Raw genomic sequence first — 18,462 nt, 5'->3', positions numbered from 1 at the left:
CGTAGCGTCTGCTCTGCTGTGAGATGTTCCATCTCCTGCAGGACTGTTACCGGCTGCGCTCTGAGCCTTCCGTGTGATTGGCAGATTGGGTTTTTGAATCCCGCCATCTGCGGCGTGGAAGCGGGCGACCTCTCCTGCGTGTGAATCCCACCGCCAGCCCTTCCACGGGCGTCGGCCTCTCCCCGCCGCCGCACTCGGAAATCAATCTTTGGCCGCCTGATTGGAGTCGGCACGCTCCCGGCCAGGATCTGAGCGGGAAGGAAGGAGTCCCACAGCTGCTCCTCGGAGGCGAAATGTGATTAACCGAACGCCGCTCGGCGATGGAGCCTCTCCAGAAGGAAAAGGGGTGGACGCCCCGGCCTCCTCTGAACCTTCGGCAGAGGCGACTTCACATCGGGACGTCGGCTCTGGGTTTATTCGCTCGCTGCCGTTCGGTAAAGTGTCGGGATGTCTTTTCAGATTTATCGCTGTCCGGTTATTCCCTCCGCTGTGATGGATTCGTCCGCTCGCCCCGCTTGCTTTTCTCCGAGTCCTCGCCGCATCGAGGTCCGTCGAGCTTCTGATGTTTCGACAAAAGAGAGAGACCCCGATGTCCGGTGTCGTTCCAGATCCAGGAGACAGCCAGCCCGTGCTCCTCGTGGGCGGCTCGGATCGCATCGCCCTGGCGCAGCTGAACGGGACGGGCCTCCAGCCGCTGAGGTCCCTGGGGGCCAACGGGACCCTGGCCTTGGACTTCCAGCACGTCCGGGGCAGCGTCTGCTGGGTTCTGTCCACCGAGACCTCCGGCCATCTGCGCTGTGCGGAAATGAGGAACCTTCGCGGCTTCACGCGGGAATGGGAGACCAGAACGCAGAAGAGCCTGCAAAGTAGGTCCTCCACGGAGCGGCGGGTCCCGACGGCCCCCCGACGCACAGCGCGCTAATGCTAGCTTCTGAGCATGCTAATGCTAATGTTACCTTTTATCAAACGGCGTACGCTTCGGCGTAAACACTTTGACCGCGAGCGGACGGCCGACCAATCCGATGGCAGTATTCCTGTGACATTCACAAGAGAAGGCGTCCCGCTGGAGATGGTGTCCTTCAGCTGTGCAGGTCCACCGGAGCAGGATCTCAGCCTCAGGTTGTGAGAGATGAGACGAGTCCCGACGGAGACCAGATGGTCGGAGCTGTCAGGAACTCCAAATGAGCTCAAACCGGAGACTAAATCCACACTTTACACATTCTAAAGCGGCGCCGCCCGTTCACAGGAAGCCGGTAGGATCCGTCCACATCGGTGTCGGCCAGCCGGGCGACTGTCCGTCCACGCCCAGGGAAGGCGACCATCCATTGTGCTTCGGACGTCCAAACCCCGAAGCAAAGGCCTGGCCCACTGAGGCGGCTCCGTGGACACGGATGGAAGCTGCTTATTGTAGTTTGCTGTTAAAAAGGACGAGCTCACAAAGTGAAATGAATCCATATCACTACGAATGATAATACCAAAGGGATGATGATACCCAGGGCACTCCAGGGTGTTTCTGATGTTTTTTGTATTTATTTGTAATTTATTGAGTGTGTAAAGTGGACCTGTTATAGATTCCACCCCCCTCCACCCCAGATGTGGACCAGATGGCCGTGGACTGGCTGACCGGAAACCTGTACTTCGTGGACCGGGTCGGCGACAAGATCTTTGTGTGCGACGGCAGCGGCAACACGTGCGTCACCATCTTACTGCTGGACCTTCTCAATCCCAGAGGGATGGCCCTGGATCCTCTCATGGGGTGAGTGTGTGTGTGTGTGTGTGTGTGTGTGTGTGTGTGGCAAACCTCATTTATCATCATGTATCTTGTGTTGGGGGAGGGATGAAGAAATGACTGTGCATAACAATCGACTCGTCTGGAAGAAGTGAGTGAGATACAATGAAGGGGTTGAGATGATTGGCCGTCCTTCTCCGTCTCCCGTGCGCTGCAGATGGTGGATGCCGCTTGTGTCTAGACGTGCGTTTGTACTCGCCGCTCGTCTTCTTGGTGTGGATCCCCCCGTAGGGCGTTCTATTACAGGGTTTTTGTCTCTGTGAAGATCAGAAAAAATAAGGCCAACTATGGAATAGAAAAAAGTCTTGCGGGGGATCGACAGTCACACCAAGTGGAGTGTTTGTGAATTAATAGGGTTCCCCAGAAGATCCGTGATGGAACGCGTGCCAAGAAAGGGGGGGAGGGGCTGTGGCAGCGGCGGCTGGACGTGTTTGGTGTTTTGAATACGTTTCTCCTCTTGTCCGGGGGGAGCTTCTTCTTCTTCGTCTTCTTCGTCTTCTTCTTCTTCTTCTTCTTCTTCTTCTTCTTCTTCTTCTTCTTCTTCTTCTTCTTCTTCTTCTTCTTCTTCTTCTTCTTCTTCTTCTTCTTCTTCTTCTTCTTCTTCTTCTTCTTCTTCTTCTTCTGCTGTGGGTTGGTTCCACCGATGGACTGGGGGCTGGTAAGGCTTGAAGACGTGGCACTGTGGGTGTTAGCGCCCTCAGACTGACCTGCTTGGAGAAACCTCCTCCTGGGGTTCTCAGGGAGGCGTCGGAAAAGAAGGAAAATCTCCATTCTTCCAGCTGAGAACATCTCCCTTTCCCTTAGCGTGGCGAGCTAGCGAACACAGCTGCCGTCACACAGCGCCGGGGTCGGCGGAGGAAGAGGTCGGAGGTCGGCTTTGACTCCGAGGGCTTGGACTCCAGCCGCTCTCAATGACCACCACCTGGGTGGACTTACCTTTGTAGCAGAAGAACCATCTCCGTGATCAGAAACCTTCCGGCCTTCCCGGCTCCCGGGCAGCCGATGCAGCGCCTCCAGCTCAGCGCCGCGGCGACATGATGATCCAGAGCCTTTGTGGTGGAATTTTTTGGAGGCTTCCTTTAGGAAGTTGGTGAATAACAAAGAATGGTCAGAGTGTCTTTGGCTGTTTACTTGAGGCCTGAAAAGGTTGAAGTCATGCAGGGCTCAGAGGATGCAGGAGAGTACAAGTCTGGGTTTGATGCAGTGAGAGGAGGTGCCGTCTTGATGGGAAATATTCCAGCATTTGGGAGGCACGCTAGTGTGAATACTCGCTGTCTCGTGTGATTGGAGAAGGATACGCTGTTTGGAAGACGGACAACTGATGAAGCAGGGACATCTTAGTTTCCCAGGTTTCAGAGTTACATCAAATATTTTCACAACACCTTCTGGAAGATTCTTCTCGCCTGGCTAAGCCAATGTGAGCGCCACTTGGAGCAGTGAAACCCGCTATCTTCCCTTCCTTCTCCTGGCAGAAGATCAAGCCGAGCGGACGGTGGACGCCGAGCCTGCCTTCAGCGTCTTTCAGACAGCTTTCCACGCACAGAACGGCTGGAAGCTCAAAGGAGGACAATATCTTTTTCCATAAGGGAGATCTTCAGGATCCATGAACATCTCGTCCCAAGAGTGGCCGTCAGAGGCACCTTGGGCCGCACGGAGCCAGAAGATCTCACCCAGCGGGACTCCGGTCGAGTTAAAGTCCAGGCTGTGGGTGATCAGCTCTTCAGGAGGCGGCAGAGTCACGACCGCTTCCAAACGTCGCCAATAAAGACCGGCGCCATCGTATGCCGGTCATCTCTAGAACGTCCCAATCATCTAAGACAAGTGTTGGAGCCGCAGAAGCGAGCCTCCTGAAGATGCACGCTGTTGTGGTTTCGTCAATGGCGCCGTCTCCGAGTTCCGGTCGGGTCCGATACGTTTGAGTGCGAGGTGAAGATGGCTGCGTGGGAAGCCCTCCGTGGCTCGGAGAACCCCTGGGCGTCTGAGGGCGTCTGGCCACCGAGACGATGGCTGGTTTGACGCCCGGAGGCGTTCAAAGTGTCCTCCCTAGTTGGGCAGCCGTGGAAGCTGCCGGAGATGCGAGCCCGGGAGGACTGGCAGCCCCGAGCGGCGAGGGGGAAACAAGGAACCGGCGAGTTGTTGGACGGCGGCTGAGCGGGAGGAACCGGCTGCTCTGAAGATCCTCCTACTTTTCTGTTTTGTATCGTCTCCCCGGCGTTCTCTATTCCGCTCTGTTTTCCTCTCATTACTAGAAGGGCCGTGGGTTGGACGTCGACCTTCAAAGGCTTCGCTTTTGTCCAGCGACCACATTGATTTATTTTAAGTATTTGTTTTTACGGCTAAATGACAGCGGCACAGAACCTGACATCTGAATGAGATCTTCACGAGCAGGGATTCTGAATGTTTCACTCTCATTATCTTTATTTCTTGTCTTCTTGAGAAGAAGGACAAGGACCACGAACTGCGTAAGAAACCCCAGAATGCGTTTTTTGTTCAATGGGAACGGCGGCGTTCGGGGCTCGCCGGTCACCCGGGCTACGGTACCGTTCGCCGTGGAGCGCCAAACAATATTCTCCAAAACAAACCCCCTGTCAAAGCTGATGCGCCTCACGTGCACCGACTGTACGCCTCGTGCAGCAGAACTGGAGAACACGTGCACGGCCAGGAGGCGAAGGCCGCTGACATACGTGCGGCGTCCCTGTCGTTCCGGTCCGAGCCGGGTCCGGAGTCGGCGGAGAAGATCCTCACGGAGGTTCGAGGACGTGAATCTGTGTCCGAAGCCTTTCCGGAACCACGAGACTCAGTGGAGTCGCTCTTCTGCGCAAACATCACGTGATTTACTGCACGGCCGATTCACAAGACCATCCGTGTTGTGAAAGCTGACCGAAACACGGGGCAGCGGGAGATGTTTCCTCCGCCTCGGCTCTTCCGCGCAGCTGAGAAGGATCTGAAAACACCTCACGCTCATCGACGCCTGGTCATTTCTTATCATTATAATAAATATCTCCAATACCGTCTCACTGCCTCTGCTATTAGCGGTGTGCTTATAACACGGTTTCGTGGGCGATAAAGGCGATGTGGAGAAGTCCTTCTCGCTAACTGGGAGGTTCAATAAGCATCTGAGACGTTATCGGAAGGAGAATAAATGCAGAATGAGATATGATTTTATTAAAAACGTGTCGGATTGATGCTGAATTCCAGCTCAGCGCGGAAGGCGCGGGCCGGAGGAGGTAATCAGCCGACAGCAGAAATAATGCTTTCATTTCCTTTGCCGGGTGATATATGGCGCTAATTTTCGCCAACTCCGTTGGAAAACAGCGAAGCCGGGGCAGGTGATGATTCCGTATTCAGAAATAATGCTTCCATTTTCCTCCATAATCACAGGTGATGCACCGGGTTATTTTCTTGAATTAAGACCTCGGATCCAAACGCAGGCACGGCTCCGGAAATACTTCCCGTGCCCCGTCTCCATGCCGACGGAACGGCGGCGTGGATCTACCTCAACGTGAACAACATAGGGGCTCCTTTTTGACCCGGCCGGGATGTTTCCGGGGTAACGGGAACATGTGGCTTCACTATCATCGGTGAAGGACAACATCTACCGAAGGGAGCGGATGCACGGGACGCTTCTGAAGTCTCCAACCCTGGCGGACGTCGGACCCGGACGTACATTATTACATTTCAAGTCCTTGTTTTACCCCTGAAGCCTGAGCGTCAGCGTTTTCCGGGTCCTAATCCTGGAGCGACTCCCCGGGTTCCTTGCTGATGCTGCTGGGTTTGGGGTTCAGAGAGCATCCGGCCCGTGCACACTCAGCTTGCACCTCCATGTGGAGGTCATTATCACTGGAAGCCGTGGGAGCTTCTGTCCAGCTGCGCCTGCGGAGCCGAGCCAGCCTCTGCTGGAAGCTGGGCTGCTCCTTTCCCTGGGAACCCAACCTGTGGGTGGTTATTAGAGGTGGAGGCTGTCCTGGTGATGGAGGAACACCTTCTCTGCTGGAGGCACAGGAGCTTCCAGCCTCTTTTAATTGATTTCCCAAAGCTCCCGCAGCTTCAGAAGAAGCAAACTGTGTGCGTCAGATTTCATCAATCAGTTGATTTGCGTCGACCGCGCGGAGGTCCTCGGCCCCCCGCAGGGCGGGTGGGCGGGTGGGCGGGTGGGCTGGTGGGCTGGTGGGCTGGCGGGCCACCTCCCAGGTTTAGAAGGTGTAAACTTTCTCCGTCTGATTCACAAAGTACCTCCTGAGCTCTTTAATTCGTCCCCATTTGGCCCGGCCTCGTTCCCGGTGTTTCCGAGGCGACCGGAGAAACGCTCCCGGTCGGACGGAGATCTCATCCTCGCCGCCGAGACGCCGCCGGCCCAGAGGTTCTGAGGTGGCCTCGCTCACGGAGGCCGGCCATAACCGGGTTGATGCCCTCCGGCAGCGGGACAGCATTCACCTGGGAGACTCCCTCAGCATAAATAAATGAATGAATAGATTAAGTCTGATAAATTAATGTTTAGTCTCAGGCAATTTGCAATATGCATAGGAAACACACACACTCACACTCACACACACACACACACACACAAAGTGTCTATCAGTGGTTTTGAGGTGACTGAGACTCTGGCTGTTGCAGCTGCAAAAACATCCAAAGTGATTTGCAGCCCAATCGGTGGAGGTCGTTTCCTTCCCGGCATGTTGAGGCTCCAGCCGGGCTGAAGGTCATTTCAGCGACACCTTCGCTTCTTCTCAGCGAAGCCACGGCTCACCGTCGATGAAGGATTCATCCGGCCGCCGCTTCGTCTCCTGTGCTGCTTCTCGCCAGATTCCTCGTCACATTTCAGAAACCCTGTTGCTGCCTTTCCATGCTTCGGTCTCCTTCTTCTCTCTCAGCCCTCTGGAGCTCCAGAAACCCCGCGTGCTGCCGTGCACGATGTCATCGCGCCGTTGTTTGGAACTGTCATTGACGGTTTTAATCACAGAGGGTTTCGTCTCGGTGATCCTTCTCCCCACCGCAGGATGATGTTCTTCACCGACTACGGGAACGAGGCCAAGCTGGAGCGCTGCAACATGGACGGCACCAACCGGACCCGGCTGGTCACCCAGAGAATCGAGCGTCCCACGGCGGTGGCCCTGGACGTGGTGAAGAAGCTGGCGTACTGGGCGGACGCCTACCTGGACTACATCGACGTGGTGGATTACCAAGGCAAGAACAGACAGTCGGTGGTGCACGGCAGCCAGGTGAGCGGCGCCCGGCGGGGCCTTGACAGCCTTCGCAACCCCTGCCTTCTTTTTCGGACTGGGTGGCCATTTTAAGGAGATTTTCTCCCTTATGTTGTGCACACACACAATATCAGACAGCTACTGTTAGCGTTGCTATTATTAATTACATGAGTTTGCTACCAGGTCCACAAAGAGCTTAATGCATCCGCGGCTTGCAATTGTAACTCCTGCGGCAGTGTATCCGAAGAGCATCCTTCTTGAGGGCTGTCCTTCAGTGTTTACCCGTGACGATGGGCTTCTTTCTAACCTGATTGCTGAAGATCCAGAAGCATGGAAAGGATAATTATAACAATAATTATAATTATCCTGCGCTTAAAGAGGCCCTTGACAGCAGGTTAGTGTTTGAGGAACGGACGACGGATGCGTGTCCTGGGATTGGAAAAGGGGCAGGACATGTACTTCCCGAGGGATTGGAAGCGGCCCCTCCGTCAGACTCGGCACCGCAGTCCTTCAGAGACCAGTAGCGTGGACAGTTCCCCTCCGATGAACAGTAGTCGCCCTCTGGAGTCCGGGTCCCGTGGGGGCTTCTGCCGGGGAGCGGCTGCTTCTAGGCTGAACGTTCATTATTTGCTTCCGTTTGGCACCCTTTCGTCTTGTGATTCACCTTTAAAAAATTTGAAACGTTATTGGGACGGTCTTCCGTTCGTGTTTGTGTGTCCAATCGCCGCTAGAATTCCAATTAGATTTAAAACTTAGCCAATTAACCAGTCCAATATCTGGGGAAGAGGAGCAGCTTCACACAAGGCTCTCAGTAGAAACACAATGATAATAACTTTGACGCTGTGCTGTCACTAGTTCACCAATGCCTGCCTCGCCAGAAACTTGGAACTCTACCAGAGCTTTCACTCCCCCAACCACACCACAGCAATTACATCACCAGAATGTGTGTGTGTGTGTGTGTGTGTGGGTGGTTAAATGAATATTGTAATGTGACAAGATCCTTCCTGCAGCCGGTGCAACACACAGGTTGGTGTTTATTTTCAGAGTGTTTTCATTCCCAGCACATGTTTGTGTGATAGTGTGTGAGCTCGGAGGTACCTCCTGCAACCGGCACCTCCTCCGGTTGTGGAGGAGGTTCCAGGGCGAGGGTCGGGGGTGAAGGTTTGACCGTGTTCCCCTGATGTACAGTGGATCCCTGCACCTTCAGATGGCGGCTACCTTCCCTGGACTCCCTGCGTCTTTGGAGAATAACGTCTACTCACTCATTTGTGTCGCTGTCGTCGGTCTCACTTGTGTTCTTTCAGAGGTGGTAAAGACCAGCGTTTGTTTTGCAGGTGTCCAACGTTTATGCTCTGGCTTTATTCGAGGACTACCTCTACGCTACCCGGTCGGACCCGTCCGCAGGGGCGTCCGGCGCGGAGCTGCTGCAGATCCACAGGTTCAACATCACGGCGGAGAGCAGGACGCTGGCCAGCCTGGGGAACGCCAAGGCACTCCGGGTCTACCACAAACTCACTCAGCCTAAAGGTCAGGCGTATGTTCAGATGATGCACACGCGTGTCCAGATGCGGACACAGAAGGTCCCGTCTGTGTCGATGTGGAAGATGCCGCCGGAGCTCACCAAGACGTGTCCTTGTCGAATTGCGTCCGCAGTCAGGACTCATGCCTGCGAGGTGGATTCGTACGGAAAACCGGGAGGCTGCTGGCACATCTGCCTTCTGAGCGGCAGCTACAAGTCCAGAAGCTGCCACTGCAGAACGGGCTACAGCTTGGGCTCGGACGGACAGTCCTGCAAAAGTCAGTTTGCTTTTCCTTTGTTTCGAAGTCACGCGATCGGTATATCGTAGCCAACGTAAGCTAGCGACGTTCCACATGGGCGATCCGGACCGCAAAGGTCATGTCGAAGCCGGGTGTCTGCCGCGGACCGTGACGTGCACTGATGGAAAAGGGCCAACTGGGCGCGGAAGTGATCTCCTGCTATCCGCTGTCGCACGGCTGGTTGATTCTCGCCGTAATGAGGTCTAAAGCTCGTCCGCATTTGTTTGGCCATTTGATCAATCTCTGTATGTTGTGAAGTTGACATCAAGAGTAGGAGATCCCGGTGACGGTAGGTACGGTCGGCGGGGGAGCGCCACATTCGATCTGGGTAACAAAGCGCCGTGAGGTTTGGCGTGACACATTTGATTTATTCCCCCCGTATAGATATTCTGATGACACCGGGCATCTTTCTCTTCCTCGCGCTCGCCCTAAACATAATGAGATTGGCTGCTAAATGGTAGCGCTTCTTCGCTCGGCAGTCGCACCGGAGTTTGATATCTGGGTCGCCAGATTGTCTCCTGGGTAGTTGCTTTCTCCCTCGCAAAATGATAAATTGAATTGAGGCATGTGTGGTCCTCACCCCCGATATCACCGTCCCCTGGGTAGGAGCTTGAGAGCGAGGAGAGGTCCGCCCCTCTCCCTGGAAAACCTCCTTCCCTCCTCCCCTCGCCTCTCCTGAGGATCTGGAAGGGTCCAAGAACATACAGCCCCCTAAGCGGCTGGCAGGCCACAGAGGAGCTGCCTCAGCTTTCTAGGCTACTCTGTTTGTCTTTTAGCCAGACGCCACGCTATTCCTGAGTAGACAGTGTTCACAGCCAAGATAAGTATTTACTGCTGTGTGTTTGCGCAAGCATTTCCCGTCTACTGTCGGCGTAGCCTTGTAGCAGAAGCGTCGTGATGGAGATGGTGGAGGGTCACGGGCACCGATCGTCCGCACCGTTCTGGCTCGCGGATAGCCGCGGTTCCGGCCGGCTGAGAAGAACAATGTGACCTAGCAAGGTGATAAATCAGAACTGTTCCTTCCCAGTGACCGCAGAGAGGGCTCTGTCTCTTCTTGCATCGTAGAACCCAAGAACGATCTCTTCCTCTTCTACGGCAAGGGGCGTCCCGGCGTCATCCGGGGGCTGGACATGAACATCAAGTCCAGTGAGGAGCACATGGTGCCCGTCGACGACCTGGTCAACCCTCGGGCCATCGACTATCACGCCAAGTCAGGGAACATCTACTTCGCCGACACCACCAGTTTTCTGATCGGGCGGCAAAAAATAGACGGCAGCGGTCGAGAGACGATCCTCAAAGACGGTGAGTCCGGCCGGCCCTCTCTTTTCACTCCGCAACATCCGGACCGATCGGTCGATTCAGAACCGGTGAGCTTCCTGTACGGATGGTCTCAGCAAACCCAAGTCTTCATGAAATATAGATCACAAATTGTCTCCAATTTCAAGGGAAGAAAAGAACTCTTCAGCACTCAAGAAACTTTCACACTGTCAGACTTTGTATTATTTTCCCACCTGGATGCCTCTGAACACAGAGAGGACTTCACTATTTCTACCTTGAACATACTCTATATTGTACATTATGCTAGTTTCAGACATATAAGACTGAAGAACACCATGAGAACGTTCCCTTAAGATAAAACCCCGATCCACGATTGAATCCTTTCCAAAATTCTGCGTCCTCCATTCCTAGAGCTCGACAATGTGGAAGGGATTTCAGTGGACTGGATCGGGAACAACCTGTATTGGACCAATGACGGCTACAGGAAGACCATCAGCGTTGCCAGGCTGGAGCAGGCCTCCCAGACCAGGAAGACGCTCCTGGAGGGAAACATGTCGCACCCCAGGGCCATCGTGGTGGACCCTCTGAACAGGTCAGGAGGCGACTCTTACTCCAGTGGGCCACTCGGGCTACTCGGGCTAAATACGTCTTTATGTCCGGGAGCGTCGCAATTCCTGGAAAATGGTAGACGGACGGTTTTTCGAGTTTTGAACTCACAGAGTTCTTTGCAAATCTGTCCTCGGCAGCGGGACCGTGGTCCACACTGAGATGTGTCTGAGATGTGTCTGAAAGTTAATTGGTGTGAGAGGAGAAGGTTAGATTGGCTGAAGGTTCATGGAGGCAGATGATGGATTGGCTGTGGTGACCCCTGAAAGGAGCGGTCCAAAGAGCAAGAAGGGTTCTGTCTGGATGGTTACTCCAGATCTTCTGGTCGTTACTTTTATGAGGAAGTTGTTTTGCGGCGAGTGAGGTTGTGGTGAGCACTGTGATCAGCGTGGTACTTTTCATACCCGTCTGAGAACCGTCATGGACCCTGAAGCTGAGATGAGACTGGATCCAGATCAGATTCAGCTTCCTCATCTTTACCTGCATTCAAGGACAGGGGAATGAACACAACCAAACCGGAACATCAATATTTTCCCCAGAAACCCGTCTGAAAGTGACATGTATGCTTTCTATGTATGCATGTATCTTCCCCGGCTGGATCGGGTCCAAAAAACACGCAGGAGGTTCATGTGACACCCCGAGTTGCCTTGATGAGTGGATGAGAGGGTGGATGGGGATTTTTGTGTCAATGCGTCCCTGAGATCGGGGTGACCCCGCCTCGATCAGGGGTGACAGCAGGGACCCCGACCGCAGGGTGTTAGATGACGTGTTAGATGACAAACAGCCGAGTGTATGAAGGCACGCCGGCGATCCGAGGTGGAATTCATCGACTGTCGTGAGAGGCGTCCTCCGATGTCACCGCACACATCTGTCATCTCACAGCCACAATTAAACACTTAGCTGGGAGAAAAATGTGTGTGTGTGTGTGTGTGTGTGTGTGTGTGTGTGTGTGTACGCTTTAAGAGGCAGAGATATGTGATCAGCGAACACTTTGGTGTCTGAATTATTCATGATGAGCAGATTTCTCTTCATTAGCTCCATGCAAGTCAAGGAATTGTCATGTTGAAATCAGTCCCGATGTCTCACTTTCTGCCAATCTGCAGCGCTGATGCAAGTTAGCCCGGGCAATTTCAGCGCCACTTTGGTTCCAATGCTAATCCTGACAGTGATCCGGGGATCAAACATGTAACAGCGTGTGTGTGTGTGGATGAATGGCGGCGTCGTGCAGGATTTATCAGTTAGGAGACACGAGTGCCTGAGGAAGGAAACTTAACCGACGGTCCTGTGTGCAGATGAACCGGCGCCACCAGCTCATTAGACACAATTAACCTCCGATCACGCCGTCCCGGAGCCGCAATACATCATTTGCTTTGCACGCTTCCTAATGTATGCAGGGCGGCCGCACCGGCGGAGAGCGTCATTAACAGAAAGAATTAAGTGTCTGGAAAAAAGGAGCGGGTGTTTGTTTGCACTTATTTTGGTGTTGAAGGTGGAATAAAAGCAGGTTCCGGGTGTCGGCGGAGGTTCGCGGCAGGTGTTTTACACACTCAGGAAGCAGCATTCAGTCCAGTTGGAGCATCTCCTCCGTTAGCATCGTCTCTGAAGAAAATAATAAACATCTCCCGCCTCCTGGAGACTCAAGCCGAACATCTCCGCTCGATGTTCAACCTGTGGCTTCAGCTTCTGGGGAGACACGCAAGGTAGATGCGTGTGCACACACACCTTCAGGCCAGGTGAGCTTCGGTCCACAGAGGTGTGTGTGAGCACGCCCAAAAAAAGGAATCCAGTGGTTCAGAGCTCTCGGCGCTGCCGTCGCTCAAATTGGGTTTTTATTGAACTCCCATCTCTCTCTCTGTCAGAAACTATCTTTCCAACTCAGGGATTCGATTTCCCGTCGCCTGGATGTGTCCTCAGAAATGTGGCACGGGCCGACGGAGGTTAGACCGGACCCAGAAATTTGTCCGTTTCCTTTTAAAAGTACAAAGTCAGCGTGGATCCGAAGCGCAAACATGACCGAGGCTTCGCTGCAGAAGACGGCGACGGGATGAAGTGCTGGAATAAACGAAGGAAGGGAAGAAAAGCATCATCTTGTCCAAGGAAGAACAGAGATGGAGAGCCATGGAATAACGAGGCGTTAGGAAAAAACAACAAAGTAAAGAAGAACATCCTCAGCAATGGCTCCCGTCTGCTGCTCTCCATCCTCTCCTCTGGAAAGGTCTTCTCAGGACCATCCAGGACCATCCAGGACCATCCAGGACCATAGCAGATCATCCAGGACCACCCCAGCACCTGGTTGTTCTGTAACAAAAGCAAATGTCAAAGTCTTCTTTTCAAAATGTCTCTCTTTCTGTCTGAAAAGCGAGGGAGAAGATGATGGGCAACCATGTTGTCTGGTTCACACTGAGGAGAAGACAGGAAGCAGAGAGGAGGATCTGGAGGTTCCTCTCTGGGAGCGAGGAGGATGGAGAGGATCAGGAAGGAGTCCATCAGAGGGGCGACACATGGCAGATGTTCCGGAGATAAAGTCACACTGAGATGTTTTGAGGAGGGATGGAGAAGATCTGGGTGGACGGATGCTGAGGACGGAGCTGCCAGGTGGGAGATCTGGAGGAAGACCAGGGAGGAGGTTCTCGGATGGAGGGGAGCAGGACCGGAAGTTGATCAGAGTGAGAGGAGATGGTTAGATTGGCTGAAGGTCCATGGGGGCAGAAGATGGATTGCCTGTGGTGACCCCTGAAAGGAGAGGTCCAAAGAGCAAGAAGGGTTCTGTCTGAATGGTCACTCCAGATCTTCTGGACCACCTTCATCTGCTCCGGCAGAACACGCTGTCATACGGTTTCATCTCCGTACAGTCGGTGTCCTGCAGAGATCCAGGTTCCTTGAAGCTCCCCTCCATCCCTCTGCAGATGACAGAGGACCTCCACCAAATGACCTTTGGTAGTTGCTCTTCACTGCAGAGTCCAGATATGAGCTGGGAACCAGCAGATGATTGAAGAAGCTGCCGTCATCCTTCCCTGCGAGTCCCGTGTGATCGCCAGGACGTCGGCGTGACACCAAGAACTGGCGTTGGTCCTCCTCCTCCTCCTCCTCCTCTGAAAGGAAGGGCCTTTTAGATGGGATTAAAGTCCTCACACACTTTGTTCTCCAAACAAGGTGCTGCAGATGTGAAGGTATTGATTAGTGGCTGCGCTGATCAGATTAGTGTCTCATGGAGCTCCAAACATCTTTAACCTCTGGTCCTCAGCCGCCGCTCGCATTCATAGAAGACGTGTTTATGGTGATGTTTGGACAGGACAGGGTCCATCTAATACAGAGTGTGTGTGTGTGTGTGTGTGTGTGTGTGTGTGTGTGTGTGTGTGCTGAATAATTCATGGGGTCACAAAGATGACTTCAAGACTCCGTTCCTGATTGGGTTTCATCCTCCCTGAGAGGAGCGAGTCCCAGCCTGGACCAATCAGCTTTCAGATACCTCAGGCCCTGGGAGACAGCCAGCACCGTGTGTGTGTGTGTGTGTGTTTGTGTGTGTGTGTGTGTGTGTGTGTTATAGGACAACTTAGACTCTGAGTGCAGCGTCGCAGCAGTGGAGGTGATCATCCTGTATGATCAGGACTTCCAGTCGTGGCAGATTTCAAATCACCTTCTTTCTCATTGAAAGCTGGAATTCAAAGGTCTCAATGGCCTGGAGGTCCACTCTGGTACCAGAGGTTTTCTCATGCTGTGTGTGTGTGTGTGTGTGTGTGTGTGTGTGTGCGTGTGTGTGTGCACCAAACAAAGGACACTTTGAGAATCCTTGCGTCAACTGATAAATCAAAGTGGCCGCGCCGAGAAGAAGTTCTTCTCAAACGAAGGTGCAGACGGGATGTTGCTTCTGGCTTTGGGTTTCCTGGAGAAGCCCCAGTGTCTCTAAACTTCACATCTCAGTGTGCGAGAAGGTGGTCCACGTCCGTGTCCGACCTCCCAGAGGTCCTTCAGCTCTGGTGATTCTCCCTTGGAGTCTTTCTATGTCACCCAAGGGATGGTTCTGAGGAAGAGGAGGTCTCCTCCGCTGCTTCTGTGGCTTGCGAGCGCGACATTGGTCTTCTGCTCTCCTGGCCTCCGCAGCTGGATGTACTGGACGGACTGGGAGGAGGACGAGGTCAACGACAGCATCGGGCGCATCGAGAAGGCCTGGATGGACGGTTCCAACCGCCGCATCTTCGTCACGTCCAACATGCTGTGGCCGAACGGCCTGACGCTGGACCACGGCTCCGGCACCATGTACTGGTGCGACGCCTACTACGATCACATCGAGAAGATCCACCTCAACGGCTCGGGCAGGATGGTGAGTAGGACCGGGAGATTTTCATGTCCGACCTTCAACTTTAACACGGACCTTTTTAATTTGGTTCTTCTCCGGCGGAAGCGTAATCTCAGTGCCTCCTTACATTAAGCTAACGGCGGCTGTGCGAGCGGCGGCTAATCTACACGCCGCTCGTATCCGCCACCGGAGCGTTTGCATTCGGCTCGAGCCTCCTCAAATAGATCCCGGATTCGGATCTTCGGCGGGAGGAGTAATACCCCCTCGCTTTTTGACATTTAATGTACAGAGATATCGGGTTACTCATTAGTATTTGCTCGGCCCTGGTGTTCGGGACTCCGCCGGCGTCCGCGGGGACGCAGGGATGGATTATGAATCCTTGAAATCAGCGGCAGCCGGTACGCGCGTCCTTTGCAAATGAAAGGATTGCTCTTTTTGTGCCGGGACAATATGGAAGTCCAAACCTGATATCTGCACCCGCGGATGATTAGCCCAAAATGCACTTTAATCAATGCCGTTCACTCCAGCGAACGACGGCGCCGGCCCGTTTGTGCGTCGGCCCGTGAGAATTGATCGAATCCCACCCGTCATTGGCGCGGCTTCTAGAAACCCTGGTTAGCATAGCTACGACCCGGAGGCCAAGTGTGTGATTACAGTGTGTGTCGCCGCCCGCTGCAGGTGGTGTACAGCGGCAAAGAGCTGAACCATCCCTTCGGAATCTCCCATTATCGTAATTTCATCTTTTGGACGGAGTACATGAACGCCTCGGTCTTCCAGCTGGACCTGTCCTCCAGCGACGTCACCCTGCTGCGGAGCGAGAGGCCGCCGCTGTTTGGCCTGCGCGTGTTCGACGCGCACAGTCAGCAAGGTTGGACGCTTTCCATTCTCTTCCTGCTATCGATGCCAGCCTGCGGGGGGGGGGGGGGTTACCGCCACATCCTGTGCTCGTCGGCGCCGCGGGACCAGATGGCGCTGATGTGTGCGTGTCCTGAGGAAGCCTGCATGTAAACACCTCGGGTTCAAGATCATCAGGTCCAAAACTAGACTTATGAATAACCTGGGGAAACAGTGGCTGTCTTAAGTTTTCTAAAGCCTATGACACACACACACACACACACACACACACACACACGTGTGCTGCAGGGGTTCGCTCCGCCTGCAATCCAGGATGGATTAGTGCATTTAGAGGCGTGAAGGAGCAGGTTGGAGAGGCGATGGAGGCGCCTGAGACCCGGGAGTTGCGAGACCCCCGCGGCAGCCATTTTTGTAGTTCTGCTGTAGTTCTGCTGCCAACATTTGAGTTTCTTCCCCGATGATGCCGTCGCTGAGTGCAGCGGCCGTCCCGGCAGACAAACGACCCTCCGACAGGGATGAAAACATCAGCCGTCTCCTCCCGGGATCGGAGCCAGTAACCGTCGGACAGGCGGTTATGGATCGCGTCGCGATCCGTCGGCGTCTGAGGGCAGGCTAGCGGGCGGCGTCGATACTTCGGCTCGTGCGGGATTTCGACGTAAACCCTGACGGGCTCATTTACGGAAAGAGGAATTGTTCACGCGCGTCCCGTTACAGTGAACGCCGGTTCGAACGCAAACTCTGGCTTTGCCTCTGCAGGAGACAATGCGTGCAGCCTGAATTATGGGGGCTGCGGTACCCTCTGCCTCGCCATCCCAGGAGGACGAGTGTGTGCCTGCGCCGACAACCAGAACCTGGAGAAGAACAATGTCACCTGCGCAGGTAAGGGGAGATAATGAATTAGACGGAGCGAGAGGCCGAAGATCACCGTTTCCCTGCACGCCGGAGCCGTCCGGCGGGAGGACGATCGAATAATAACCTTATCTGCTCACATGCAAATCAGCTGATGAAGGAATAATTGCCTACTAAAAACAGGGCTTCCAGAAATGCTGGCCAAATCCCAGCTGATAAGAGAAGGGTCAGCAGACATTATTAGCATATTTTGTTGCCATTATGCCCATAATGTCCTCCAAACACATCTTTCAGTGAAAGCGTCCGGCTGATTGTGTTCCCCCAGAAGCCTCCGGCGGCGGCGGCGGCGGCTCTGAGCCGCGGCGCTGCGCGAGTGACGAGTTCCAGTGCCACAATCGGCGGTGCGTCCGGGCCTTGTGGAAGTGCGACGGAGACGACGACTGCCTGGACGGCAGCGACGAGGAGAGCCACATCTGCTGTGAGGATCGCGTCGTCCTGCTCCCGTTTAACCTTTGTCTCCACGGGCGCCGTCCGTTTGGGCGCCGCCGCGCCCTCCGACCCGAAGTGCTTTTGCCGCCGTCATGAAAACACAGCGGTAACGGCACATCACGGGAAGCTATTCTCCAACCTGCCCCGTGGGATGTCGGCAGAAAGAGCAGACGCACCTGTCGGAAGATGTATCACACTGGCAGAGCAGCTCTGGATGCATGAGAAGCATCACCAGCTCCATCTTAAACCAAAGCATACCTTCTCTGCAGAGCTGGAAGGGGCTCCACGGAGTTCCACGGAGCTCCACGGAGCTCCACGGAGCTCCACGGAGCTCCACGGAGCTCCACGGAGCTCCACGGCGTCGGCCGGAGAAGCCGGACTCGCTGTTTCGGATATTATGTGTGTTTAACGCAGAGCCCGGTTGCTTAGGAGTGCGTCCTTGACCCTGCTGCCCCCAAGCTGAAGGCTCAGTCTGATCCCGCCGCCTCTAATAAGTGGAGGCATGGTATCCGTGGCAACCACTGTCCAACCAATCACGCGGGTTGTGACCAACGCAGCTCTGGGTGACCCCCGGTCGGAATCCAGGTTGCGTCCGGGGCTCGGTTTTCATCGATAGAGCGTCGCATTTATTTCGTGGGATGTTTCTTCCCCTTATGGAGCGAGGGGCGGGGCTTGAGCCGCCATGAGAGGCTAGATGGCCACGTGTCGCCAAAACTAAGAGGCGTTTCGCTCGTTCTCAGTCGTCGGCGACTTCTTCTAATGTGCACGTGTCTCCTGGTGCTCGGCAGCCAACCACTCCTGCCCCGGCCATCACTTCAAGTGCGGCAACAACCGCTGCATCCCCAAGCGCTGGCTCTGCGACGGGACCGACGACTGCGGCCACGGAGAGGACGAAGCCAACCTCACCTGCTCAGGTGAGCCGGGCGGCGCCGGTCCTGCGGGGTCAGGACGGAAATACGTGATGCAGAAATACAGAAATCCTCTTCTCCCTCCGCCCAGCCCGGTCCTGCCAGGCCGACCAGCTGTCGTGCCTGAACGGCCGATGCGTTCCGCGGGCGTGGACCTGCGACCAGGAGGACGACTGCGGAGACATGTCCGACGAGGCCTCCTGCGGTGAGTGCTATCTCTGCTAGCCGCTGCCGCTCGCCGCCGTCTTTCACGGCGCCCTGTGAGTTCCGGCGCTCCGGCCGTCACGGGGTTTTCAGCCAAGAGTTTTGTTAAAAGGCCAGCTTTTAAAGTGAATCATTCCGGAAAGGACATCTGGGGGGACGGCCGGCTGT

The 18,462-nt window shown here is 54.7% G+C and overlaps 1 protein-coding gene across 1 annotated transcript in view; it reads left to right on the top strand.

The window, feature by feature from the left end:
• The window catches only part of lrp1bb (low density lipoprotein receptor-related protein 1Bb), a 205,622-nt gene that overhangs the window by 46,542 nt on the left and 140,618 nt on the right, over positions 1-18,462 (top strand). Inside the window, exons 5-17 of the mRNA XM_086144762.1 lie at positions 609-866; positions 1,594-1,756; positions 6,786-7,008; positions 8,325-8,517; positions 8,644-8,787; positions 9,874-10,110; positions 10,498-10,678; positions 14,794-15,013; positions 15,668-15,857; positions 16,601-16,723; positions 17,019-17,171; positions 17,971-18,096; positions 18,182-18,295. Of these exons, the coding sequence (XP_086000888.1) occupies positions 609-866; positions 1,594-1,756; positions 6,786-7,008; positions 8,325-8,517; positions 8,644-8,787; positions 9,874-10,110; positions 10,498-10,678; positions 14,794-15,013; positions 15,668-15,857; positions 16,601-16,723; positions 17,019-17,171; positions 17,971-18,096; positions 18,182-18,295 (2,325 nt within the window). The remainder of the gene's footprint in view (positions 1-608; positions 867-1,593; positions 1,757-6,785; positions 7,009-8,324; positions 8,518-8,643; positions 8,788-9,873; positions 10,111-10,497; positions 10,679-14,793; positions 15,014-15,667; positions 15,858-16,600; positions 16,724-17,018; positions 17,172-17,970; positions 18,097-18,181; positions 18,296-18,462) is intronic.

The sequence above is a fragment of the Fistularia commersonii genome, chromosome 4 (genome assembly GCF_037954325.1).
Source record: "Fistularia commersonii isolate RoL2024-O1a breed Wild chromosome 4, RoL_Fcom_v1.0, whole genome shotgun sequence".
NCBI classification, from domain to species: Eukaryota; Metazoa; Chordata; class Actinopteri; order Syngnathiformes; family Fistulariidae; genus Fistularia; species Fistularia commersonii.
Note: the sequence above shows the minus strand (reverse complement) of the source record. Positions and strands in the feature narration are given on the sequence as shown.